Source organism: Ambystoma mexicanum, chromosome 1p (assembly GCF_040938575.1).
Source record: "Ambystoma mexicanum isolate Mex_15411 chromosome 1p, UKY_AmexF1_1, whole genome shotgun sequence".
Classification (NCBI taxonomy): Eukaryota; Metazoa; Chordata; class Amphibia; order Caudata; family Ambystomatidae; genus Ambystoma; species Ambystoma mexicanum.
Genome location: NC_090921.1, coordinates 336912493 through 336939888, shown reverse-complemented (window position 1 = coordinate 336939888; position 27396 = coordinate 336912493). Strand labels below are relative to the sequence as shown.

At 46.3% G+C, this 27396-nt stretch overlaps 1 protein-coding gene across 7 annotated transcripts in view; it reads left to right on the top strand.

Moving 5' to 3' along the window:
- Positions 1–27396, top strand: part of LOC138569831 (transducin-like enhancer protein 2) — a 1070704-nt gene that overhangs the window by 165314 nt on the left and 877994 nt on the right. For all 7 annotated transcript variants that reach the window (XM_069648244.1, XM_069648230.1, XM_069648222.1 and 4 more), the window contains exon 2: positions 11631–11728. In XM_069648244.1, the coding sequence (XP_069504345.1) occupies positions 11631–11728 (98 nt within the window). The remainder of the gene's footprint in view (positions 1–11630; positions 11729–27396) is intronic.

The window sequence follows — 27396 nt, the reverse complement described above, 5'->3', positions numbered from 1 at the left end:
CTCCTCTTGCTACTTTGGATGTGTGCCCAGCGGTTAATTGCTGGCAGATTATGCAGTTCACCATAAAAAATGCAACACGCTCTGCTAAATTCGGTATAAACCAGTCTTCCACAAGCGTTGCTGCTAAGTTTTCCTTTATCATATGTATGGGGTAATGTTATTGCTCCAATGCTATTTTTAGTAGGGCTACAGTCATGATTGGTTTACCAGTGCTGTCTTGCCGCCACAATCCGTCAGAGGGGTTTAAAGAACACCCTTGACGTTTCCAAATGTTCTTTTCATCTTTAGGTGCCTCCCCTTGAAGTTCCATTAATTGCATCTGCCCCATATTACTATAGGCTTCTTGTCTAGTTCGTGCTACCATCATCCTTTCATGGGTGCACGCCACTCCCACTTCCATGATTGTCTCATTTTTGGATGCCCACTGGGAGCTGTCGTGCCTTAATCAGCCTGTCCAATAAGGCTGCGTGCTGCCCTGGCGTGCCGTCCGCTTGGAGGTAGCCCCTCCTTTTCCAGCACTCTAGGCCTGCGTGCACTGTGGATGTCACATAGGTGGAGTCACTGTACACCGTTACTTCCTGGTCTGCTTGATTCTCAATGGCGAGTATCAACGCCAATAACTCTGCAGCCTGTGCTGAGTAATGAGATAGTATTCCTGCACTGACAAGTACTCGAAACTCTCTGTTTGCTATGTGTATCATCACAGCTACGCCTGTGTATCTGTGTCCGTCTTCTTGGTCGATTATCGAAGAACCATCAATTAAAATGATCTCTTCTCCTGTCAGGGCATTTTCTTTCACCCTGGGGATTGCATCATAGAATTCCTCATGGTTTGCACAGTCATGTATCGCTTCTCCTTCAGTGACTGGCTCGGCTATGAACGTAGCTGGATTTACTGTTTTACATCAAACTATTTTGATCGATGGATTAGATATAACCACCTCATAGGCAGAAGCTCTTTGAGATGTCAACGTACCCTTTGGTTTCTCTAAGATGGCAAATAATTAGTGCTTGACGTATAACATCATGGAACATCCCATTTCAATGTTTGTCGCCTTCTCTATGGCAAACGCTGCGGCAGCTAAGCTTTGTTCACATGGGAACTGGCCTCTCATTACTGGGTCCAGATTCCCACTGTAATACGCCAGGGGCTTGTACCCAAACGAGATTCTCTGAGCGAGCACTGCCGTCATAACGCTGCCATCTGTGTGGGAGAAGAGGTAGAATTCCTCTGCATAATTAGGAATTCCGAGAACTGGAGCCGTACAAATCGCTCTCTTAAATTCTGTAAACCCCTTTTCCATTGTCTCAGTCCATTCAATCTTTTCCTTTGTCACCTGGGCCTTCTTTAGGGCCTGGAGCAAGGGCTTGGTATATGAGCTGTAATCGAAGACCCATGCTCTAACATAAATGCACTGGCCTAAAAAGCTCTGCATTTGCTTTACCGTGAGTGGCTTTGCCATGTTCAAGATAGATTCAGCCTTTTCTGGGGTTACTTTTTCCCCTCATGAGAAATTAGCTGGCCTATGTACAGCACCTCTTGTTGACAATATTGCAGTTTTTCCCTGTTATAACCCTTCTCTGCCAGTATAGTCAGTAGCTGAACTGAATCGTGCCTGCATTGTTCTTCTGTTGTGCTGCAGATTAGAATGTCATCCACATACTGCAAGACAATGCTTTCTACTGCAATATTGCTCAGGTCTTTCTGGAGGACTCTGTTAAAGATGGACAGGGACTCACAGTACCCCTGTGGCAACCTCGTGCTTTTCAGACGCATTTGTCTGAATGTGAACATCAGATCTTGTGAATCACGGTGCAACGGGATTGAGAAAAAAAATGCATTTTTCAAGTCAATCACCGTGAAATACTTTGCCTCGACTGGTATATTACATAAAATTGTAGATGGATTAGGGACTAGAGGGAACTCGGCTTCAACAATATTGTTTAATGCTCTTAAATCTTGGATTAGACGCCAAAACCCTCCCTTTGATTTCTTGACAGGATAAATCACTGTATTACATGGTGACTCTGACGTTACTAGGATGCACTGTTCCATCATGGCGGAAATTGTCTTCGCGATCCCTCAATCCGCCTCACTGGACATGGGATATTGTCTTGCTCTTGGTAAAATTGCTCCTGGTTTCAGCTTAATTTTCACTTCTCCCACGCCCTTGAGGAGGCCTACGTCATAAGGTCCTGTAGTCCATACTGAGACAGGTACATGGGCCATGTCATCATCAAAGTATTCAGGACGTACCAGTGCCAACATCATTCTCTGAGCCACTTTTCTTTTAATCACTTTTACCCAAAATATGAGACTCACTTCCACCCTTGTCTCCTCTGAGTCTGGTTGTTCTTCAAACAGATCATCATCAGTGACGTCAGTCACTCGATACCCTTCTTCAATGGTGATAATCTCACACCATTGTCTGTCTTCATCATCGTAGCCTTCAACTAATGTTATCCTACCTCGCACTGCTGCAGCATGTATCATGAAGGGAAATATTTGTCCCTCCTCTTCATGCATTGGTATTCTCTGCCTGAATAGAAATTCGTCAGGTGTTCTCCTGGCCTTGTCTGCAAGGCCTGGTAATCCTGCCATAAGTACACATATGCCATATGTGAAAACCTCAGGTTCCAGCGGTATAGCTCTCATGGCTCTGTGCCCTGAATAGGCCCTGATCATATTGCACACGTTCGAATAATGCATTCCCAGAGTAGAGCATACTATGCCATCCTCTGTAAATCAGATGGTCATATTCAATTTTGTCATTAAATCTCGACCCAGAATGTTTACTAAGGTCTGACGCGAATACAACAAAGGTACATTCATTTCGCATTTCCCTATGGAGACTGGGAGTGCGTCTGTAAAGGGAACTCGACTGTGAGCTCCTGTAAAACTCTGAGTACCTATAGCCTCGCCGGACAAGGAAAACTTGCCTTCTCGTATGCACGAGCGTGTTGCCCCCGTGTCAACTAAGAAGGAATATTCTTTACCCCCTATGGGGACATTCACACTAGGTTCCCTATTAGGGTCTGGTGTCACTGATAGGACAGAGAACATCACGGTTCCCAGTGAGCTGTCCTAGTTCATATTTAAGTTCGGTCCACTGTACACTTGTGGATTCTCTCCATTTCCAGGGATGTCTCTCCTTTCAGAGTTTGTGCCCTGAGACATTTGCGCTGGTGCCTGTTGGAATTGCCCTTGCGGCAAGTTCCCCATGCTTGGGGTTGAACTCCCTGCTGCGCACCCTGCTGCATGCCTGGTGCTTGCTGCTGCACTGTGTGATTCTGTGCACCGCCCTGTTGGGAGATTGCAGGCAGATTCAGCGTGCCTGCTCCCATTCCTTGGCTATTTTGCCACGTGCCTTGGCTTCTGCACGAGCGTGCCAGATGCCCCGTCATTCCACATAGCCAACACACCGGCGGTGGTCAGGCTATTTGTCCATTCGCCATATCTGTGTTGCCCTTTTGCACGTTTTGAAACCCTCCTTGATTCCCTTGGAAACCTCCCTGATTACTCTGCCATCCTCTTCCTCTAAATCCCCTTCCCCTCGGGTACAATCCTGCGTTACCCTGGTTGTTCTGCTGTGGGTTAGTCACCTGCTGTACATTCTGTTGAGCTGGGCTAGTTAGCATGGCTCCTTCAAGAGCGTACTCGGATCATTTCTTTTGCACTAGCTTTGCTTCCTCACCTTTTTGAGTTGCCTCCTTTTTCCGATTCTTCTCTTGCAACAGTCTACAGTAATGTGCGATAGTTAGTTGTATTTCAGCTCAAGGTTTGGCCTCAACTCCTACCAATTTTTTGAGTTGTTTCTGTACAGGTTCTGGTAACCCTTGGCATAAAATATGGTAAAAAACAGGTATGGATTTTGTCCAAGATTCATGCGTTTCGAGCACCCACGCGTCTTGGAAATTCTGGATATAAATTAACAGATCTTCTGAGTCATTTTAGCTCCCATATCGGAAGTGTCTGGGTAAAGCCCTCGTATCGCTTTCCATACTGCTACTCTACAATTGTTGAATGGTGCTCTGTCGTGAGCAGTGTTAATTATGGTAACACCAGGGTACCCAGCCCGTGCCCATACATCGTCTGCTCTCTCACCGAGTATGGCAATCAGGAGACCTTTAATGTCCGCTATAGCTAACTTGACACCCCCTGTCATCTTTTCTAACTTGTGTATCTACTTCCTGGCTCCCGATGTCAGCATTGGAAGCTTGTTTTTCAGGTTTTCATGATCCATGTGTGGCCATGAAATATATTGAGGCCTTGCTCCCCCCTTTTCTAGGAGCGGAAATTGGAATGCGCAGCCTTCTTTCTCCTTCCCCATAATTCTTCTGTCTATCGCTGGGGTAACATTCCTGCATCACCGTCTGCCTGGCAACGTCCTCAACCTGTCCACATAGGCGGGCGCCGGCACCCCCTCTGAACATGGGGTGTTCCTTCGTGTCCGTCAGACTGTGATGTAGATTCTGATGCCCTTGGTGCGGACTCGCTAGCGTCTGACCATCTCATTCCTTGTCCCTTGGGAGCTGCTTTTTGCGCCGTCTCCCTTCTTCATTTGTCTCGCACTCCATCTCCTCTCCAGAGTCGGACATTGATTGTTCCCAATTCACGCAACTCCTTGCATCATGGTCGTTCTTACTGATTTCTAGCCTATCCAGGGACTTCGGGTGACATCCTCAGTGTCATACAGCTGAGTGCTTTCCAAGCGCTCGTCTTCCCCTTGGGATATTGATTCTAACCCCATTTCATCATATATTTTATCGATCGTTTCCCCGATGCTTCTGGTGTCGAAGTCATCCTCAATATTCATCCCACTATTGCCTGGTGCTGAATCGTACACAGGGAAAAAGTCTTCAATGTCTTCCCATTCTACAACAGGATTGGGTTTTTTAACTTCCCGCTCTAGATATTTGAGATTGTGTGCCCTCTGTCTATGCTTACGTTCAATATCATCATCAAATTCTTTGCGCTTCCTCTCTGACCTTATCTTCTTCCCTTCTCCTTTCATTTCTACGTTCACTCGCCCTTCTAACTTCCTCATCCTTTCGCCTCTTTATCCTTTCTTCACGTGCTCTTTGCTCTTCGCTCTTCTTCCAGTTTTTTCCAGGTTCTGCCTGTACAGGTCCTAGGCTGCGCTCTGTTTGCGACTGGCTGCTTTCCTTGCTCTTCGCGATATAGCTGTTCTCTCCGTAGCCTATCTTTCCTTCTTATTCTTTCGTCCCTTATTTCCCTTTCCTTCTCTTTCTCCCTTCTCTGTGTCTCATCAGACTTTTCTCTCGGTCTCACATCGTCACTTCCTTTACCATCGAGTTTCAACCGTTTCTGTCCTCCCATCCATTTGACTTTCGCGAATGCTATCTCATCAGTTCTGTCTTCACTTCCTTTCCATTTCTTTCCCTTTCTCTCCTTATCGAGAGGTGCACTTGTCTGTGCCTGATCCTTCCTCTCATCATTGGGTCTCTCCTTGTCCCTCGAGACTGTGGAGGTAAGATTTTTATCCTGATTCTTCTCCTTAATTTTGTCGCTACTGTACGTAGGTGACTCATATGCGGGGTTGCTGTACCCCGCAGCTGCCTTGAGCTCTCTTAATGGGTAGAGTACCTCTGACTTACTTCCCTTGGTTTCTGTTTCAGGGGGGGCAGGTGGCGCGGTAGGCGTCTCACCCCCCTCCGTGCATACATTTAATATCCAGTCTGCAGGTGGCTCTTCATCCTTGGACTGTTCGAACATTTCCCAAAGTTCTAGAACAGCAAGGCGTTTCTCTAGTTTCTTGCCTGTATATGTGGCATGCAAATAAGTTGTCATATGTTGCAAGACTGCTTTAGATAAGGACACATTCTATGGCCACGGCATGAACATCTTGTGGGCGGTACCCTTAACCCACTCTGTACTGTATTTCTTAAGCTTAGGTGCATGTTTAGGCAATTGTTTACATAAGTGTGCTAGCGGAGTAATATCTTCCATGCTTAAATCTGTTCTAGCAATACTTTCATGCAACTTCACCACACCCAACAATATGAGCGAGCACCAAATATCGCAAGCTCCAATCCAATCTTTTCCCGCCACATTTTATATCATCAATTTACTTAAGAAAATCAATTCATATGCGATTCCTTCTCAACTATAGAATCGCGTAAAATCCCTTGATCAATTTCAAACAACAAGGAGAAAAATGTCCTTACAAGTGACACATCAACAGAACATGTATTACAAACGTTAAACAGACTAGACAGACACCAGCTGGACACAGATATCTCTGGCTTCTAATCAATATCCCAACATGGAGTTTAAACAAACTCCTTTTACGACGTCTTTAATCGTCGTAGTAGCCTAACCTTCCCTATTATGTGGGACTATGAGTTCACGTTTCTTCTGACCGCTATATTAAAGCGAAGGAACAAGGCGTATCCTTTAGCTCAGGTGTCCTCCCCGGTATCCTCTCTCTTTATCTCAGGTGTCCTCCCCAGTATCCTCTCTCTTTATCTTGGGTATCCTCCCCGGTATCTTCTCTCTTTATTTGTTCAATTATTCTCAAGTCATTATCCCCCTATATATATTCAGTCGTCTCTTCTTCTGACTATTTTGTTTCTCCACCTCCCTCCGTTACCTTTCCCCTTACTTGTTCTATTGCTTAAGGAAATTTGCCGAAGCATCAATTTTCATTTCACTCACTGCTCGCATCATTCCTCTCTGTGTCTTCGGGATCACCGCCTCCGTTACTGCTTTCTTTTAGTCTTTCGTCTGATTCACTGCCCGTAGGAATGGAAGGGTTTATGTTTTTAAAACAGGTGCCTTCAACCCACTGCAGTTTTTTGGACAGTCATTGTCCACGGGAAGCTTCACAGTCTACTCGGCCAAAATGGCGAAGGACTTGTGATATTGCTGAAGACTTAGAGTTACTTTGTGTCAACGGTCAAGAGGTGTCTTATCAATAATCAAAATTCAATAGTTGATGGTCAAAACCAACCTCTGAACGGGCCCATGAGATTCAGAGCTCGCCCTCCGGCACGTTAAGTCAAGATAGCTGCACCTTGAGGAGGATGGGGTGCAGGATTCTCTTTACTCCAACACCCCTCAATAAGGACAAGTCAATGGTTTGGCAAGGGAAGTCCGTTTAATGACAAGTACAAAAATCGGGGAAATAAATGGAAATCATCAGAGCTGCGATCGCCTGTCTCGCTTCAACTTCCACATTCTTCATGCAAACAGTAACTTTTATAGCAAATTCTCGTCATCATAAGTTTGACATGCAATTCTATTGGTCGGAAAAGGTAACTTAAGTATAGGTACTATATCTGTATATTGTAACATAATGTGGGGATTGGATAACTCTTATCGGGTGGGCGTCTATGCCCATCCCTCTACATCACTCGTGATAGACCTCACAAAATGTACGACGTCTCATTGGTTCTACTAGCTATAGGACCCTAAATTACTTGGTCCACTATGATTGGGTGGTTTACACCCCTAGGCATACATCTTCACTTTAATTAGCAGCATGCAGAATGGTCGCCCAGGTGCAGGATGGCCCAAAATTCACCCTGCCTCCCTTCCATCAATCACTACCCTCAGGCCCATGTGTCAATTAGTTGGCTGAGGATGGCCTCGAAACTGTAGCTTCTTATCAGGGAAAGTTATGGCATCCTCCGGTTTTGGGTGACATCAGATGTTGGTACCTCTTCGCGCTTGGCTGGTCACGTGTCAGTGCACTGCAAAGCTGCTTCATTTTCCATCTATTTGCGTGTTTGATTCTTTGTTCAGCCTCGCCACCTCCCTGGGCTACCTTATCTCGACCTTCACGGGGCAGGCTTCTATGCTCTTTGGTTTCAATTCTTCAGAGTTGCTGCTCTCCTCCCATTCTTGGGTTGACCTCGAATTCCTAGCTATGCTTCTTGCTAAGTTTCGATTCCGCTCTTTCGTCCGACTTTGTGCTGGTACATGAATCCTGGCCTGTTAGGCCCCTACCATCCTGGGCTTAATTCTGCTTTCGTAAAATGGAGTCGCACTTGTATAATGTGCTTCTTGAGGTAGACATATAGTTGGCGCTTGCCGTTCTATCCTCCTACTAAGCATTGCAAGCAGTACCGTTTCCTTCTGCGTTCCAAGCCTATTTACAAGCATTTGGCCAGTTACACATTTCCATCCTGCTCTCAATGGTTACGTTTCTTTTAAGTTCAGCATTGTTTCTTCTTCTATGTCCATTACATGGTTCGCAACATTTCGTCTTTGTTTTATCTCCTTTTTTGGTTGTCATTTCTTTCATCTGACCGTCTGTCCGGGCCATTGTGGCGAATGGTGGGCTATTGTGTCGTCACCATTCGCCTCCAAAAAGAGCCCTTTGGGTCTCTTCAGGGACAGTTTGTAAGTGGTCTTCATTTCGCGTCAGCTGCTGGTATGGTTGTCTTAATGGGTGCCTTGCAGTCCATGGTTGTCTGGTTATTGGCGCTTCAATAGGTATACAAGTCCTTCTGATGGGTACTGGACAGAGCCCCACTGTGGCTCTCTGTTGGTTCATTTGCTCCTTATACTTCACATATCTTGGCGAGTATGCTTCTGGTATCTCGAAATGGGTGGCTGGAGTGCAGGCCATATTTGGGACCTCCTCTACACCTGTATCAGGTACCTGAAATGCACTCTGTCAAAATGTGTGTGTGGTCTGCAGTGGCATTCACTTGGCCATTCACAGGCAACATGACCTCCGACTCTTGTAGTCCCAAAGACAAAAATTTAAATGCTGGATTTATCATTCTTGTGTAATGTAGGAAAGGTTAACAAGATGTCCATGTACTAGGTTACTTTTAGATTAGAAATGTGAAGCATGTGTGATTGTGTGGTTCAAACAGGCAGGGGACATGGACAATTGGTGTTTTGATGAACACTGTTATGTGGGTGGGTGCAGTATTGTTCTCTGTCCATCAGGTGTTGTGTGTTTGCTTGCCAGTGGTATTGCTTCATGTTCTCATTCTGTTGTGGTGCATTGTGGTACATGTTGTTTTCTTGTTTATAGTTGTACAAAATTGTTGCTCTCATGCATTCACTGGATAGATTTCCTAAATTGTGGCATGCCTGTCAAGGCCTTGCACTCAGCCACGCTATAACTGTGTAGCAGCTTCAGTCACACCTGTACACTTTCAGGTTTAATGCACGCACAACACAAAGTCGATACTTATCCCCTTTCATTTAGTGACTGTACATGTAGTACTATTACCTTGAATCGTGAGAATTAGTCTTATTCATTGCAACTATTCCCCTTTACACTCCCTATCCTGCACATGTTCGACATTTTGTGTTATTTAAGGAGCACAGATAAGCAGGATGTAAAATGGAATGAAGCATTCAATATGCACAGCCGCTGGTGATGTGTTAGACATGGCCCAAATTCAACTGTGCACATGACCTTGTAGTTAGACTCACCCAGCAGCCAGGTACGGTGCCCACCGTGACATGCCATGTACGGAGGCACTGTGGAGTTGCACAGCACCATGGAGTCATGGGTGGAACCAGGAAATCTGGCACAGCAATGGGGGATGGTGAGGCAGGCATCACACACCATCTGCACTTCAGTGAATGATAACATTTTGGCACCACCTCCACATGTGTGCAGTCCAAGGCACCAATGACGTTCAGCATGCCTGTAAGGGCATGGAAGGCTATTTTCGTGACATTGACCTGGTCTGCTGTTCTGGTTAGACAGATGTGGTCTCGAATGTGATGCAGGAGTGCATCAATGACCTGCAACAGAACACGTGAAAAACAGGGTTGCGATATCCCATGCAGCTCTCCAACTGTGTGCTGGTATGTGCCTGTGGCAAGGAAGTATGGGTTTTTTTACCATGATTTTTTTTAATGAAAAGACCCATCTAATTTATTTTTATTTATTTTTGGGGATTCCCTCCCACCCCTGCATTTCCTTTCATTTGTATTTATTCCCAAACACCCACACCCCATATATATAATTTACTAACCCCTCTAAAAAAAATTGAGTTTTTTCGAGAAAATAAAATTGCAGCAAAAAACCCCGCAAAAATACATCCCGCGATGAAAGGACGTCATACCATATTTATGAGGCTGACCAGGTCGTCATGGATCAGTTACACTATATTCATGCTGGTGTCCCTGTCTAGCCGTTACAGGGGGTGGATCTGCATGTCGCTCAGGTTTAATGGTGTGGCCCTTAAACGAGCGATTGGTGGCCTTCTGCATGGTGCAACCGGCTGGACAATGGGGTTTTGCTGGGCCATGATGGCCCTCCTTCTCCTCAAGTGCCTACACGGCATCCTCTGCCTCCCTGCCTCCCTGCCTCGTCAAGTAATAGTCCTGCAGGCATGGCCTCCAGCTCCAGTACTGCTATTGCGACTGCTAACATTGTGGTGTTGTAAAGGGTGTGGGGTTTGGAAGTGGTCCGTTGTGCTGTAGCACTGCTGATTGGTGGCACCTGTGCTGATTATTTGTACCTGTGGCATGTTTCTACACACATGATTCTACTTAACACCTGGTCTGCGATGCCGGTGCTTTCTGTATCGATTTCACATTGATACCGGCGTGTCCATGCCGGTAATTTCGTGTCCATGCTGCTCATAGTGTGTACTTAGTGACGTCATGGCGGTATGGCAGGCACGGCTGTTGCGGCACTCCGCAAATACCGGCCACTGTATTGCCGGATGCGGCGGTTCACTTGCGGTGCTGGTGTTAGTGGCATCGCTACTCTACTATGCCAGTCCAGAAAAAAGTGCCGGTACGGAACTACTGGCACCGTTGTTTCCAGACCAGTATCCTTGTAACGAGGCCCACTGTGTGTTTTACTGATCAAGAGTTCACTTTGATTTTGCACTGAAAGTGCATGGCTGTTTCTTTCAGCCATGAACAAAATACACTGTTAATTACTTGCTGTTCATTTTTCTGCTGAAAAGTAGTTCTGAATTGCCATAGTGCACTCCCTTTTGATGGGTGATGGTTTCAGTGAAAAGAATTGCTATGTTTAATTCTCAGCCCGCAATGTGAGGTGCTTTTGTGCAATCTGTACTCGGATTACATCTTTGTTTCAGCCTTCTCTGGATTTCCCTTGCAGAAAGACACTTGCATAGTCTGCCAAATAAACCCAATTTTTCAGCGTACAGGTTACTAAATGCTGGCAGGTCAGTTTCCCAGTGGGCCCTTCAGTTTCATTGGTTTGGGGCCGTTGATTACACCCCACACATGTAGAACATAAAATCTTCAATCCAGAATAAGTCTTTGAATCTCCAGCTCTGTTCTTCCATTTCTTGTGAGAACACCTAACATTCGAATTTAATTTTGATGTACAAATTGGCACAAATAGGAACATAACGTTTAAAAAAATACATATGATTAGTCACATCCATTCTGTGATATAAGTAGGCCATTTTAACATTTCATTCTTGACCAAGCACAAGTTTACACGCCCCCGACTCTCCCACTGGCCTGCCTCTCCTATAGGACTCCCCCACCTCCACCACATGTTGCTCAAAATACCCACTTCAGAGTTGAGAACTGCCCGGGTTTCTTTGTTCAGGGAAGCAGAAAGTTGTAATTGTTGGTGGTGGGGGGGGGGGGGCCGATATGAGTGGTAGGGTCCTGCTCACCCTTTCTCTCCTCCTCTCCCCAGACACCTGCTCAACCATCGCAGCCCTTCAAGTTTTCGATTCTGGAAATCTGCGACCGGATTAAAGAGGAATTCCAGTTTCTGCAGGCTCAGTACCACAGGTGAGTAGAAGGGATGGGAGTTTCCAAGGTGGGTAGGGGGGTGGTGGTGGTCTATTGGGGTTTTTCTGTCATGATAACTGTTCAGCCACAGAAGAGTCGTACCCACGTTCTCCACCCAACAAATGACCCAACCACGTCTGTAACTGTGGCCTCAAATAATGCGTCCACCCTCTCACACAAAACCAACACATAGCTCGCATTCCTTGCGCACGTTTCTACACACAAACACACCAAGGGCCTGATTCATGGAAGTGTTTTATAATGGTGCAAGCCCATAGGAAAACGAATCTTCTGCGCGCCGCATGCAAATACGCACCACAACCACAACACCCCATAATCACTGCCCAGCTGACTAAAAATGCCCCACGAGTGCACGCAAATCTAGTTTCAAGCGGTAGTACCGAAAGCGCTGTGACTGTGGTCTGAACCATGCTTTAAACATGCCCCGAGAAAGCTCACATTAACCCATTTTATGTGTGAGAAACACATGCACAGGGCCGCTGAAAGGAGCACGGAAACAGTTCACACTAATGTCTGGTGGTCCCCTTGCGCCCAACTGCAAACCCTGCCTCCCATTTTCAGCAATAGAAGCCCTGATTTGCGGTAGTTCACGGATTTCAAAAGCAGTGGAAACGGGTATATACGTTTGTTGTAGTACAGGCCATTTCACTTGATGCAATTGTATATCCCCAGGGCACTTATCAAATCACACAATCAATATATGTTATGCTTCCTCTATTTGTATAGTGCCTCTTGCCGTAAGTTATGACGTCGATGACCCTTCAGCAGACCATGGTATTATAAGAAATGAAAATCCTTCTTGGAATAATATCCGTTTTGTTTCCCATACTAAACAGTATCCTTACCGTATTACACGCGTCTGCTAGAGCAGCACATGGCCAAGCAGGCGGCTTGCCTAGTGATGAGCCCCAGCCAGTCCCCTGAGGCTGGGGAGGAATTGTCGATGGAGCTATTTGGGATGGGGGAGGGGGGGGTTGAAGCATGCAGGTTTTCAGGGGAGATGTTTATTGTCCTCTGCATTGCAGGGCAAAGAAAGACAGTCAGCGTGCGAGATAAAGCACGTATTCACGACAGCTAAGAAAAGCTATTACACTTTTCTTTGACAGACTCTGTCGAGATGTGCATAGATACCACACTTCAGAATAAGGCACGGACACGGAGCTTCTGTCAACACATCCTTTATTCTCCTACTCAATACCCAGAAGTGATTAACCCACGTCACTTCCCGTCCCTCCCCTTCCCGAGGCCCCCGTGTCCTTTCCACGTGACTAGGGAGTTACGTGACGACATCACACCCCCCCCCCCCCCGATACTAAACATTAAGTTCGTGATCAGGGCATCTCCTCAATAAGACGCGGGGGTCTTCTTCGAGTTCTCTGAGGTCTCAAATTATTTCTTTCGCTCGATTCCTGAGGTAGCCAACGGGGCTCATCAGTGTCGGAATCTTCTTGGTCTCCTTCATAGGGTGCATCCAGCACCAGAGTGTCCCTTGGCATGTGATGTTCACTTAGGGCAGTGGTATTCAAACTGTGGGTCGCGACCCCCTAGGGGTCCGCGGGTGCTTCCCAGGGGGGCCCTGAGAGCTCAGCATGAAAAAAGTTTTTTTTTTTTTTTTTTTTTAGATTGGAAGAAATGGGCAGGGGTGGCCCACATGGGCGGGCTGAAGCATGAAACTGTCTCAGGCAACAATGAAAAAGTGGCCCACAGTTGTAAATGGATATTCATTCCTTTAGTCACAGACTGGGCCTCATTACTACTATGGCGGACCAGTAACAACGGTGCTGGTAAGCTACCGGCACCGTTGCTACCGTTCCGCCATAGTAAGAGTTGTGCTCGTGGGTGCTTGACAGCCCCCGCCAGGTCTGACCTCAGCTCGTCGGATGCACCAGCACCGTTATTAACGGTGCCGGTGCATCCGAGCTCCCCATTCCCATTTGAGCCATATGGGGCTCAAATGGGAATGGGGATCTACCGGCACCTTCGAAATGGCAATTATCATGTCCGCCTAACTCGGCATGACCTAGTAATTGCCCATTCGCGGGTGCCAGACCCGGATGCAACTCCAGTGGCAGCCGTGCCGGTTTTACCGGCACAGCTACCGCCAGAGTAGTTATGAAGCCCACTGTTTCAATAGTACCCAAAGGGGTGCTTTGTGTTAAAATGTAAGTAAATTGTGATATATTCAGCAACAATGGTCAACATTACTAACTGCATAGTTAAGTAACTCATCAAAATGGTCCACATTGGCCAAAATGGTGGCCCATTTTGATTGGCCCAAACTAGCATTTTACATTTTTGGTACAGGCATTGCCCTATAGGCCTGTCCGAGCCTGGCGGCTCATCCATAATGGCAAGAGGCGCCCACCCAGTGGCCCCTCACCCATTATGGAGGAGCTAAGGAGCCAGCCCAGTGAAACAGTGAGCACTCCCTCAGCTGCTTTATCCAGCTAATGGAGTGCTCCTGGGCTGGCTGAACTGTCAAAGGGAAACACTGTTTCCCTTTGACAGTTCAGTTTAGTTCCCCAGCCGCACATGCTCACTGAGCCATGCAAGTGCTGGGGCGTTTTGCTTCGCCAGCATTGCATAGCTCATTGGAAATGCTGGCTGGGGCACTGCATGTCTGTATGTCCGAGGGGGAGCTCCTGCGCCTCCTCGCACATACGGACAGAGCAGCTGGAGCAGGCCGTTTCAGCACCCACACACAGGCCAATGCAGAAGGTACGTTTATGTTCATTGTTTTTATTTAAACATGTGTATGGATGCGTTATGAGTGAGTGTATGGTGATGGATGCTCATGTGAATGATAGAGTGATTGCTGTATGAATGTGCAGCGCCTTGCATATACACATAATCATGTTCATTGTGTTAGGACCAGTGGGGCCCAGGGGACAGGGATGGTATCTTTTTACCGGACATCTATCATTCAAAACCCTCTGCCTTGTCCAAAATACCTTCAGCTATTCCTACGCAAATACCTCCCCTCTCGAGCTCTTCACTCCTCTACCTCCAACTCCCTCAGGGTCAGTCGTTTATCAAAGAAACGAGCTGGGGGTAGATCTCCGTCTTCGGCTGGGGCCTCCCTCTGGAACAGCGCCCTGCCACTCTAAAACTTGAGGAGAACCATCTTTCTTCCTGCACTTATCAGATCTACCCTGTCTGCTGCCTTAAACGTAAATTGCAAATTGCTGGCTGCACTACCACTGTTTGTTGCCTTTATTATTTATTTATTGTTATTTATCTGTTTCTCCTCTGCTTCGCACTTTCCACTTCTCCCCCCTTCCATGCACTTTTCCCCTCACACTTGCGCGTTCTCAATGTCACTGGGCCTAGTAAGATCGCTGTTTTATTCTCCTCTGTTCCCCTCCCTTGACTTGTCACGCTCTGAAACACTTGTGTACGAGCGCGATAGAAATAAAATATCAATGCCTGCCCCCTGGACTCCCAGCAACAATTGCAAACTGTTTGGCTATTTACCCATTTTTTGTTAAAAGTATGCTCTACAATACAACATTTTAACCTATTATTTAAAAAAAAATTCACAGGGGAAACCCTCCCCGAACCTCCCCTTAATGCCCCTCCACTTAAAAAAGATTCACCAGCCGCCACTGGCCCTCAGACTGTGTTGGGAACGGGATGGGGGAACCGAGGGACTATGGTGGGAGCACAATGGGCGGGAACCATGGGATAGTGATGGAAGCAGAGTGGGGAGAGCCCTGGGTGTGTGATGGGGTGGGGAGAGACCAGCGACTGGGTAGGAGTGGGATGAGGGAGCCCAGCGACTTTGATGGGAGCAGGTGACGGCGCGCAATATATACTGTCCATTTGGCATTTCTGGGGGGTCCCGACTTGCCCAAATTTTGCTCAGGGGGGCCCTGGCCAAAAAAGTTTGAAGACCACTGACTTAGGGGAATGATCCCTGGCATTTTCTTCAAGTGAGAGCTGTTTCTTGTCACCATGTGCGTAGTCCCTTCAGCCGTGATGCGAGAGCCTTTTCTCTGTGTGATGGTGAGGGGTTCTTCATTGAACGATGCCATGTTTTTGCGATTTTGTGGCTGTCTCACAACGACGATGTGTCCCAGCTCCAGATTATTCTCCTCGGCTCTCCTTTTCTTATCTGCCGTGTTTTTCATGTTCATTTTCTGGGACGCGTCTTGTTGTCTCATTTCAGCATCACCTTTGTACCGTTCTTCCTCTAGTTCTATGTGGGGTAGTCTTGTTCGCACATTTCTACCAAACATGACTTCTGATGGTGATTTGCCAGTGGTACTGTGTGGGGTATTGCGATAGTCTCTCATTAGCTTACACAGTAGTTTCTCCACCGGCTCTCCCGTCAAGCGAGCTATCTGCGTGGTGCGTTTGACACTTCCCATGAATCGTTCAACTGTACCGTTCGCTTGAGGCCACAACGGTGTTACCTTTCTGTGATGGAAACCCATGTATTCCGCGAAGGTTTTGAAGTCTTGTCCGGTAAATGGGGGTCCATTATCTGATTTCACTACTTTTGGAATTCCGTATATAGCAAACATTCTATCCAATGCAGGGATGGTGTGATATGCTGCTGTTGATGGTACAATTTGCACATCTGGGAATCTTGAATACTCATCGATTGCCACAAGGATATATTCACCCCCTTCCAAAGGACCATAGTGATCTACTGCGATTTCTTCCCAGGTTCCGTTGGGCAATTCCGTCATGCTGAGCGGTTCAGGTCTAGTTTGAGGGTTAAGAACCACACACATGGGACAGTTCTTGAGTAGTTCTTCCACTTGTGTGTCCATTTGAGGGAACCACACCCTTTGTCGCAACATCCTTTTTGTAGACATTATTCCCCGGTGTCCTTTGTGCGCAAGCTCAAGGACCTTTTTTCTTAATTACCGAGGAATCACTAGTTTTGTCCCTTTTAGTAAGAGTCCTTCTGTTTCTGCAAGCTCTTCCCTTACTGTGAGCAGACAGGTGATGTCTTGCTTGGTTTCTTCTTCCGCACTTTCTTTGAGTTGCTTTGCCTGTTTCCAGTGCCCTGTCTCAAGACATCTCATGATGATCTGCATTGCAGGGTCCGAGTTGGTTTCCCTGGCTATTTGTTCCATGTCCAGACCTGGTGGTGTACTTTCTTGGACCACATACATGATGTATTGATCTGCAATGGATGGATCGGAGTTGCAATCTTGATTGGGATGACGCGAAAGGAAGTCTGCTGGATTTTGTTCTTTTCCTGGTCGATGAATGATGTTGAATTGATAGTCTTGTAGCCTTAAGGCCCATCGAGCTATTCTGGGAGGCATCTTGGCTTGAGCATTTCCATAGATGAACAATAATGCCTGGTGGTCTGTGACTATGGTGAAAGGTTTCCCATACAGGAAGAGATGAAAGTGCTCGCATGCCCACACAACCGCCAAGCCTTCCCTCTCCGCTTGTGAATATGCTTGTTCAGTTTTTGAGAGGCTGCGACTGGCATAAGATACTATGTGTATGGACTGTCCATCTTTGTGATCAAGTTGAGTCAGAATGGCTCCGAGGCCAACTGGACTAGCATCCACTATCAATTCTGTGTGCTTCCTCCAGTGCCATGCACACACGCATGAGGGTGTCGTCATGCTGTTCTTGAGTTTGTCCAAACACTAAGATGTCATCACTATAGTTCAAACAATTTGGTACGTGTTTAATTATGTTATGAATTTCCGACTGAAATATTTCGGCCGCTGAAGAAACTCCAAAACTGAGCCGCTTGTATCTGTAGAGGCCCAGGTGAGTAGCAAAAGTGGTGATGTATCTGGACCTTTTGTGAAGTTCTAATTGATGGTACCCCTTATTGAGGTCCAGTTTTGAAAACACTGTGGCTCCATTGAGCAGATGCACCATGTCCGTTATTCTGGGAGATTGATGACGTTCTCTCAAGATTGCTTCATTGGGTCTTCGCATGTCCACACAAATGCGAATGTCAGCGGAGTCTTTTTTCGGGACTGGCACAATGGGAGACACCCAAGGAGTGGGGCCTTCAGCAGGTTCAAATATGTCAGCTTCCAAGAGTTTCATTAATTCAGTTTCCACTTGTTTTTGTATATTGATGGGAATACCACGGTAGTGTTGCGCTACCGGAGGAATGTTGCTGTTTATATGTAGTTCAATTTGTCTGTCCTTCAATTTTCCGAGTCCTCTGAACAATGCAGGGAAAATCTTGTCAATGTTGGCGGTGGGGTCCAGGTGCTTGTGCATCATGAGTCTATATAGAACATGAATCAGACCCATGTCGACCGCAGATTTGTAGCTAAGAATGCATCCACTGTCATTTCCTTCACGTGATCTTTGTATCGACATGACGCCGTGAAGAAACCTTTACACGGTAGCGGCGTCTTGGAGCCATATGGAAAAATGAGCGCTCTAGCTGGTTGCAAACGTGGTGCATTTGGCATGTTGTTGTATACTTCCTCACTCACCACATTTACCGTGGCTCCTGTGTCCACCAGAAATTCTGCAGCCACTTGGTTGACATTGATGATGAGAGTAGGGCTATTTTCTTTTGCCGTGGGGTTTCCAAGTGCATATAGGTAGCCTTTTGTCCGTGGTTCTCCTCTGCGTGGATTTGATTCCTTCTTGGGTTTGTCCTCTGAGGAGGTACTAGAGATACTGTCAGAATGTGATTGTTCCACCAGACACCTGACATATCTCCGGGGACGTCTTCTCCGCCCGGAGGATGAAGATTTGTTGTCACGCCACTCATGTGTGGGTTTTGATTGTCTTCTATCTGACGGTTCTTCTCGTTGTCGGCGGCGTGTTGCGTCATTTTGGTAGTGTGACTCACGATTGGGACTCATGCGCCTAAATTCTCTTTCTGGTGAGGAGCGTCTATTTCTTCCACTTCCTCGCATTTTGCTGCGATAGATGAAACACACAGCCTTGTAATGATTTTCCCCCCCGCATGCAGAACAAATTTGACCCATGGCAGGGCAGATGCCTTCATGAGGATATTCATGTCCACAGCGATAACAAAATGGATCTGTGTTTCCTTTGGTGGTGCTCTCAAGTTTGTGTAGATTTTCATGCTTCCCATGAATGATGGTGATGCCATCAAGACTTTCCACCTGTGCTGTTAGTGCCGCCTCAGATCGAGCCAGGCGTAGAATCTCTTCCAGATTTCGAGCCTTTTGTAGGAGCCGTTTTCTGAAATCACTGCTTTCGCACCCTACAATTATCTGTGAGCGAAGTGCTTCCTCATTTGAGTAGTTGTTAAAATCACAGTGTTTCATCTTTATTCTTAATCTCATCACAAACGCATCCATTGTTTCACCTTTTAGTTGTTTAGTGGTGTGGAAGATGTGACGCTCATAGTCCACGTTTGTGTGTGGCGTGAAGTAGTTGGTTAGGGTTGTCTTCAGTTTGGTGTAGGTGTCTATGTCATCTTCAGGAATTTCATCTAGAATGTCTCTCACATTTGATCCTATGGCATGGGTGAGTAAACTGTGTTTCCTTTCATCCTCTAAAGGGCCCACTGCCTTGAGACACACTTCAAAATCCCTCACCCACTTTTTCCACCTTGGTCCCAGTGTGCTGGTGTCACTTAGGTCAAAATTGGGGGGCAGTTGTGTAATCAGGCCATCCGTCATGCTTGTGCGTGTTGTTTTGGCAGGAGTTACTTGTACTGTTAGTGATTCCTCAGACGAGTCATCAAGCATGACAGAAATTATATAACTGCGCACTTAGTAAGTGTAGTGGATGATAACTGCTACGTTTTTATTTTGAAAACTTGAAAATGGTGGACGTTCCGTGTGACGTGACAGGTTGCAGCGTGGGGAGCCGATGCGCTCCACCCACTGGTGCCACTGCCTTCTGGCGGGAAAAGCGCTGTGAGGAACCAACACGCTCCACTCACATACTTCTGCGCGTGGAGCCGATGTGCTCCATGCACGTGTGCTCTACTTAATGCAAGCGTACCTGTATGAGCATGGGGAGCCGATGCGCTCCACCCACTGGTGCCGCTGTCTTTTGGCGGGAAACGCTGTGAGGAGCCGACACGCTCCACTCACACGCTAAATTCCTTTCACGGAAGACGAGCCGTCGCGGGGAGCCGACGCGCTCCACCCGCACGTCTCCCGCACGCTGTTGGCGAGGAAGACGCTGTGAAGAGCCGACACGCTCCACTCACGCGCTTCTGCGTGAGGAGCTGATGCGCTCTATTCACGAGTGAATTCGCCACTCTGGACGCGAGAGGTCGCAAGGAGCCGATGCGCTCCACTTGCTAAAGCATGCGTGACAATTGCAGGGAGTCGCCGTGCTCCACCCGCAAATACTTGTCGCCGTTGACAGGTGCATGCAGGACCCTGCTCGGACTCCTGGGAAGAGTTTCCGTTGGCGGGGAGAATATTCACTCCCACCCGCCTCACGCCGTACACAGCCGTTACGCCTGAAGTGCCGGAAGGTGATGATTTTGCGTGAACTCGCTCGTCGCCAGTGTCGAGATGTGCATAGATACCACACTTCAGAATAAGGCACGGACACGGAGCTTCTGTCAACACATCCTTTATTCTCCTACTCAATACCCAGAAGTGATTAACCCACGTCACTTCCCGTCCCTCCCCTTCCCGAGGCCCCCGTGTCCTTTCCACGTGACTAGGGAGTTACGTGACGACATCACAGACTCGCAGGGGGGCCGCTCAAGGTGTGGGGGACCAGTTCATTTGAAAGTCACGAAAGGGCCTGGCGCCAGGACTGCACACACAGTCCTGTTTCTGCTTTGAAGACTCACACGAGTACCTTCATTTACAATGCGGATTGCAAATCCTACACATAAAAACACAGGGAAAAGCTCTGACTAGGATTCTCACATCCGGCACGGGCGAATGTGAAATCTCAGTTTGCCCAATTTTCCACGAGTGCTCCCTTTGCGCACCTAAATTTTGCCAACTATCTAAAATGATCCCTCACAATGCAAACCATCTTGAATCTTTCTTAATGTACTGTTTTGAATTGTGCTGGGCTGGTCCCTAGATATGGTCATGCCCTGACCCTGAACTACAACTCCCATGATCCCTCGCCATTGAATCTGATGACTATGGCTGAGGGGAATTGAAGTTCAAAACATCTGTCGAACCAAAGGCTGCAGACCCACTACCCTAGAGGTACTTGCATCAATCTGCTATGCAGCTATGGATGGATCATTGATCACAACTTAAAAATATATAACGCAAAATGTGTGGCTATAATAGACAGCAACCACAAGGAGCAGGCTGGCCGGATAGCATGCTGATGGGAAATCCTTTGGCCTGATTTAGCCTCAGGAGCCCTTAGGCTGACTGAGGTGAGTGTCATCTGGCACCGCACAGTCTGGTTCAGGGGCAAGGAAGCCGGCCACCTATGCTTGTTGATCTTCACTGAACTGTGATATGTGCGTGTGGATACAAGAGTACTTCATCACCGGAACCCGCTTGGATTTATCGCAGCATGCCACCGAATTTCTGATATTAAAAAGTAGCTCTTTTCCCGATTTAGCTATTGATTGGGTATGGAAAGTCATACAAAATATTACGGTATACCGTCGTTTCATCGACAGGCATTTTTACGACTGCCTTTTTTTATGTGGACACTATTACGAAAAAAACTAATCGATATTTTGGGGGGTGGGAAAGGGCAGATAAGGGATTGGGGGGTCAGGAATAGTTAAAAATAGGTGGCGGATGCGGAGCTTTGGGGTAACACCCCCCAAAAATGTTGACTTTTTTCATAATAGGGTCCATGTAAAAAAGGCAGTCGTAAAGATGTCTGTCAGCGAAAATGACATGGAACCAATATTACACAAAATCAGATTCTTTTCTACGCGGGTCTGATATGTTGAATACCCACAGGAACCCGTGTTACCGAGCTCTTACTGTGATCAGGCTCGTCTGGCCTGTAGGGCCTTTGCCCATGGTCGAACCAAAAACACAAAATGCTGGTGTGGGCGAGTTTTTATGTTCAAAGTGTGACTCTTTTTTTGGCCAATGTATTATGTGGGCCAGTTTGATGAGTTACTTCACTATGCGGCTAATAGTTTTGACCAGTGTTGCTGAATAAATATTCTTTAAAATGCACAATATGCATCGCATTTTATCCAAGAACTCCCCATTGGGTAATATTCAAACAGTGTAATAAAAGGAAAAAAGAGCAATTTTCAACTGTGGGCCACTTTTATTTTTATGCCCGAGACAATTTTATAGCCCAGTCCGACCCTGACTGTGATGGAACCACAGTCTTCTTGGCCGAGAAACTAGGCAACGGAACTTGCTACCCTGGGCAAGGCTCTTCCTCTTTCCTGGTGCCCTGAACACTCTCGCTAAGGTCCAATGGGCAAATCTGCTGCTCATGCTACAGCTCTCTTCCAGTCTTTGGTTCTGATTGGCAGGCTCAGTTCAGGCCCGTCTCACCAATGCAAAGAGTCCTCTGAACCGAATGTTAGCACAAGGGTAAAGGACCGTTCAGGGAGATGGATAGAGAGGGTCGTGGAGGGATCAGTGTGAGGATGAATGTAGCGTCCAGTTCAACTTACCTCTGTCTCGCCCCAGTCATTTACTAACACAACATTGGCGACAAGTTCTTCTCCTTACGTCCCATGTCAGTGGGACCACTGCACAATCAAATCCACAGGAACTGCAGCCACCCACCTCGCAAGGGCAGTTCCTAGGCAGCCTCCCGGCGCCTCACCCATAACCTGTGAGTACCCCATGGTCAGCAGTGCGGTGGTGAAAAGACATTAACTGCGCCCAATACACCAAATTTGTGTAGGGGTGTGAGGCACGAGGCACACTAGAGGAAAGCACCTCAGTGCGTGAGACGACACATGTCCACCAGCACCCACGTTGCCTTAGCAACCAAAGATGCCTCCAACGGCTGCATTCGCCAACAATAACGAGAATAAACAAACTAAAGGGGTTGGTTGCAAGAGCATGTGTTATCCACTTGAGGCGCAAACAAACATGAAGACAATTAAAGGCAGCCTTCACAAAAACATTTGACATAAGCAGACAGACAGCTAGACCAAGACCTTGCCTTACATGGCCACTCCACGAGCCTCAAATGGCAGCATAGTTCCAACACACACTTTGACCCTTCAGCATGGGGACCTCCCCCCCAACCCTCCACCTGAATTTCTTCACTTCCTGGCGCAGGCCTCATCCCTCAGGCAAGATGGAAGTAAGACTTCCTAACATACATGGAAGCTTCTGATGGAAACCTGTTCTCTGCTGCTAAATAGAGGGCAATGCTGCTGAATTGCACCGTGTCAGAAGCACAAGAAGTCGGCAGGCACCGGCCACCGATACTCATGTCAGCCGGAGCTGCTCCCCTGTTCCCCTTTGAGGAAATTCTACAGAAATTGGACTTGACTTATCTAAAGTGAACACAGCACTAGATGGGCATCTGTTTTACACACGTCAGCAACAACCCGGAGAGAGCATAGAAGATTACATAGTTGCATTATGAAAATTAGCCGCAACCTGAACGTTTGGAGCTTTTCAAAACAAATTCATCAAAGACCAGCTCCTGGGGCATACCAACAACCAACATGTACGAGATCGACTCTGGCTTGCAGTCGAACCGGCACTAGATGAAGCCAAAGGGATTGAGCAGTCCATGGTCAGGAGTGATACCGTAGGTAAAGGGAGAGCACAAGCACATGCAGTGAACTTCTGCCATATGCTTAATCCCATTTGTGCAGTCAATACAGTGAGGACCCAGACAAACAAGGATTTTTTCAGCAACACCAATAAAGGGAGCAGCAGATGAGCAGGTCATAACATGAGAAGCTCAACCAACCATTTCTTAAGATGCGGTAGCGCAAACCTCATACACCAGAGCTGCGCGGCATGGGGAAAGAAGTGTGACATGTGTGGACGTATGAACCATTTCACTCAAATAGGTCTGCAGTACAGGCTTCCAGAAATACTCATGAGACAGCAGCGCATAAATCCAAAGTCACAACGATTAATGAGTTTCATCAAGTGCCACTGGATGAAGATGAAATAATTAATCATCCACCCAATCATGGTGCTTGCAATCAGTGGACTGGTACAAAAGCCAGAACTGTCCATACCCACCATAAGGATGCGAATATCTGGAGTACCCGTGTCACTCATCGCTGACTTAGGATTCCTGTACACAGCGATCTCCAAAGAACAAAATCCACAAACATTACAACACAGTGAGGGACTTTTTGCACCTATCACGTCTCCACCCAAGCATATTCGGGTCGCTGCATCTAAATAGTGGGTTATTTTCAATCTGAAATGTGCTATAAAGAACACTCTACCATAGGCATCATCTATGCAGCAGAAAAGGGGCTCTCTGTTCTCAGTTGGAAGCATGAAGCTGCTTTTCGCCTCATGCTGAAACTGGATGAGGTACATGAAATCCTTTCTGTTAACAGGTCTGAGGACCGAGGATCACATGTAACAGACTCATACAGAAACAAGCAAGTCACTAGTGGAAGGTACCCAAGAACTACACAAGCTTGTCCAGAAATATCTTAATGTTTTCATCAATGCAATTGGTAACATTAACTACTTTAATCACTGTATGGTGCTCAAAGACAGGGCACAACTGATTAAACATCAGGTACACAAAGTGCCTTTCAGATTGCAAGAGCAATTTAAACAACAGATCAATGAAATGCTAAAGGTTGGCCTCATAACAGAGGTAGAAGATACAGAATGGTTAGCCTCATTGTACTCTCTGGCAAACCCGATGGAGAAATGAGTATGCGTGGACTTTCAAAGTCTTGTGGGGTACATTTACCAGCCCTAACAGAAATTCCCTTCACCAGAAACCACATTAAACAAGGCCACACAGGCTGTGCTTTTTGTTTACTTGGCACATGTGTGGTGAGATTCAAACACTGCCACCCCAGAGAATAGCTGCATTTATTTTTGTTTCAAATCAAGCACAAGAAAAATTACCTGCATTCAAGACGGCATTGCAATTTGTTCCTCCTTTCATTTTAAACACCACAAAGATTTGCTCCTTCAAACACAGCCCTGCTGTGTATTTCCTCTGATTGCCATGAAGTAAGGCAATAGCTTCCAGAACAGCATTGTTTTCACTGAGAAAGTACATGCAGAGCAAGAATTCTGTTTTCAGTCAATACGGCTATGACTTCCTTTTGAAATAGACCAGCACACTTAAATTACTGCAAAGGAAAGCGACAGCGCGACTCTCTCTCTTGTCTCATGTCAATTACAAAGAAACTCTTTGCAACATCTCTCTGTGTCCAGAAACTGACCGTAGATGTAAAAGCCCTCCAGAAGGTTAATTAAAAAGAAACTGTGTGTGGCAGAAACCGTGTTTGTCAAAGTGACATGAAAGGAAATAAACACACATGTAGATCTGCTTTTGTGCAGATCAGGAAAATGCTGTTTGAAAACTAAATATTTAGTGACACCCTGTGCTTGCACAGAAAGGTGATTGAATATGGGAGTTTGCTATACAATGTACATTATATTTATTCCCAAAAAGACTTCATTTCTTTTGAAAGAAAGAAGAAAAAAAACGAAACCACCAGAGCAGGTTTTTGGCCCAGGCATTTACTTCAAAGGTGCCCTGCCTCCCATGGGAAAATAATTACCTCCACGAGTGAACCAGCCCCCATGGTCATATGAAAGGCCCAAAGTGTGGAAGTTTTTGTCCTTGTCAGACTGGATGGCATCGCTACAGAAAGGAACAAAGGACCCAAGCAGAACTAGCATTTCACTAAGAGGTGTTATTTCCATCAAAACTCATTCCCAGTCCCAACTGCAGGGCTTCAAAGGGCATCATGAAAACCCTCTGTTCAGGCTGACCCCAGGGAAGACAATTTGATTGTGGGGGTGTCAGGACTGCCCACACAGTGGCTGATCCAGCCCATTGGATTGAAAAGAACTGTTGGACATTCAGCAATTTTTCCAAGCACCCTAAATAAGCAATAATTCGCTATTATGCCTGTATTTCATGTGATTTTTAAACAAGCAAAATGAGACCCAGTGCATGTTGCTAGCACCTGGGGAACTGGAATGGCAGGAAAGATGCATTTCTGGGTGAAGTATAAATGACACAGACATAAACCTTGGTGAAGATATGTGAAATAGTAGTGGGCATGTGTGTAGCTATTTGCAGCATTTCAAATAGTATGCTTTTCCTGAAAATGTCGAAATTGTGCCAAAGGACGATGCAACATTACACAGAAGTGGTGATTGGACTGTCCAATTCCTTGTGACTTATGGAATATGCATATCTGCTTTTTATGATGGTGATTAGTACAGATTTGAAGTTTTTCTCCATAACTCATTTTGTCAAGAAATAGGCTTTGTGGGAAAAATAAAGTCATAAATGCTCACACATAATATGATGTCATATCCCCTGAACCAATCAACTCGGGGGGAAGAGGGAAGACCAGTAACCTGACCTATCCCAGTAGAGGAGTAAGTCCAGACTACATCCCCCATAGGTTGCAAAATTCTAGGATGTCACTTTGGCTATATAAGCTGGAAACAGAGAAACACAGGGGATATTCAAAAACTCAAAAGCCAGATCCCAAGGCAGCTGAGTCCATCCAAACAGAACCACCCATCCAGATCCAGGCATACCCAATAATCCAGGGAGAAAGGAGGAAAGGCAGCTGATCCCATCTAGGAGAGCCCAGTGACCAGACCTTGCCCAGCTGATCCCATCCAGGAGAGCCCAGCTGTCCACAGTGACCAGACCTTGCCCAGCTGATCCCACCCAGGAGAGCCCAGCTGTCCACAGTGACCAGACCTTGCATAGCTGACCCGCATCCCATCCAGAAGAGCCCAGCTGTCCCAGTGACTAGATCTCTTGACCCCGCTGTCCCAGTGACCAGATCCTTGGCCCTGCTGTCCAGAGACCTCACTGGCTGTCAGATTCCAAACTCAAGCTTATCTTTTAAGTATCATATGACCCAGTACCCAAACACTGCATATCCTGCTCTTTTACCCTTGCATCCTATTCAAATCCTATTAAAACCCCATACAAAATACCTAATTGCCAGTATCATCTATTCGCCTTTCTCTAGAAGAATCTGTGTTAGTCCTAATTTTGTAGCATATTCCTTTTATAATTATTTCAGTTATCTGTGTAAATCCTTAGTACCATTTTGAAATAAATCAATTATTTCCCCAATAAGGGGGTACACAGTGCAAGCTGGTTAAAATTCAAAATTAACCCCTTGCGTGCTGTGTCTTTGTTTGATAATATAGTCATTAAAACATAGCCTCGGTAGAACCTGTCATTGTGCAACAAAAAACAAATTTGCTCATGTATTGTGCTTTTCTCTAAATTCCGATTTTCACCTTTCCCAGAAAAAACCAAACATCATCCCATTAAGAATATTCACTTTCCCTAAGAATGCTGTCTGATATATGCCTTTGTTTCTCATCCAAAAACCGATTTCCAATTTTGACAGCTAAGCCCCTTTTCTTAGCTGCTTGTCATTTTAAAGCCTGTGTAAAATAAGAGTTGAAATTCTGCTGTATGTGTTTTTTTCTGCATCGTTTTCCTTTCAAAATCGATTTTCTTACCCGTGTCATGTTGCTTTGGTGCCCTGCTTAGTAGTCTGTAAACTCCTTGTCTCTTAAGTGCAGCCACACAAATTTCTGTCATAGCTATCCTACCGCAATTGTAAACTGAGATAC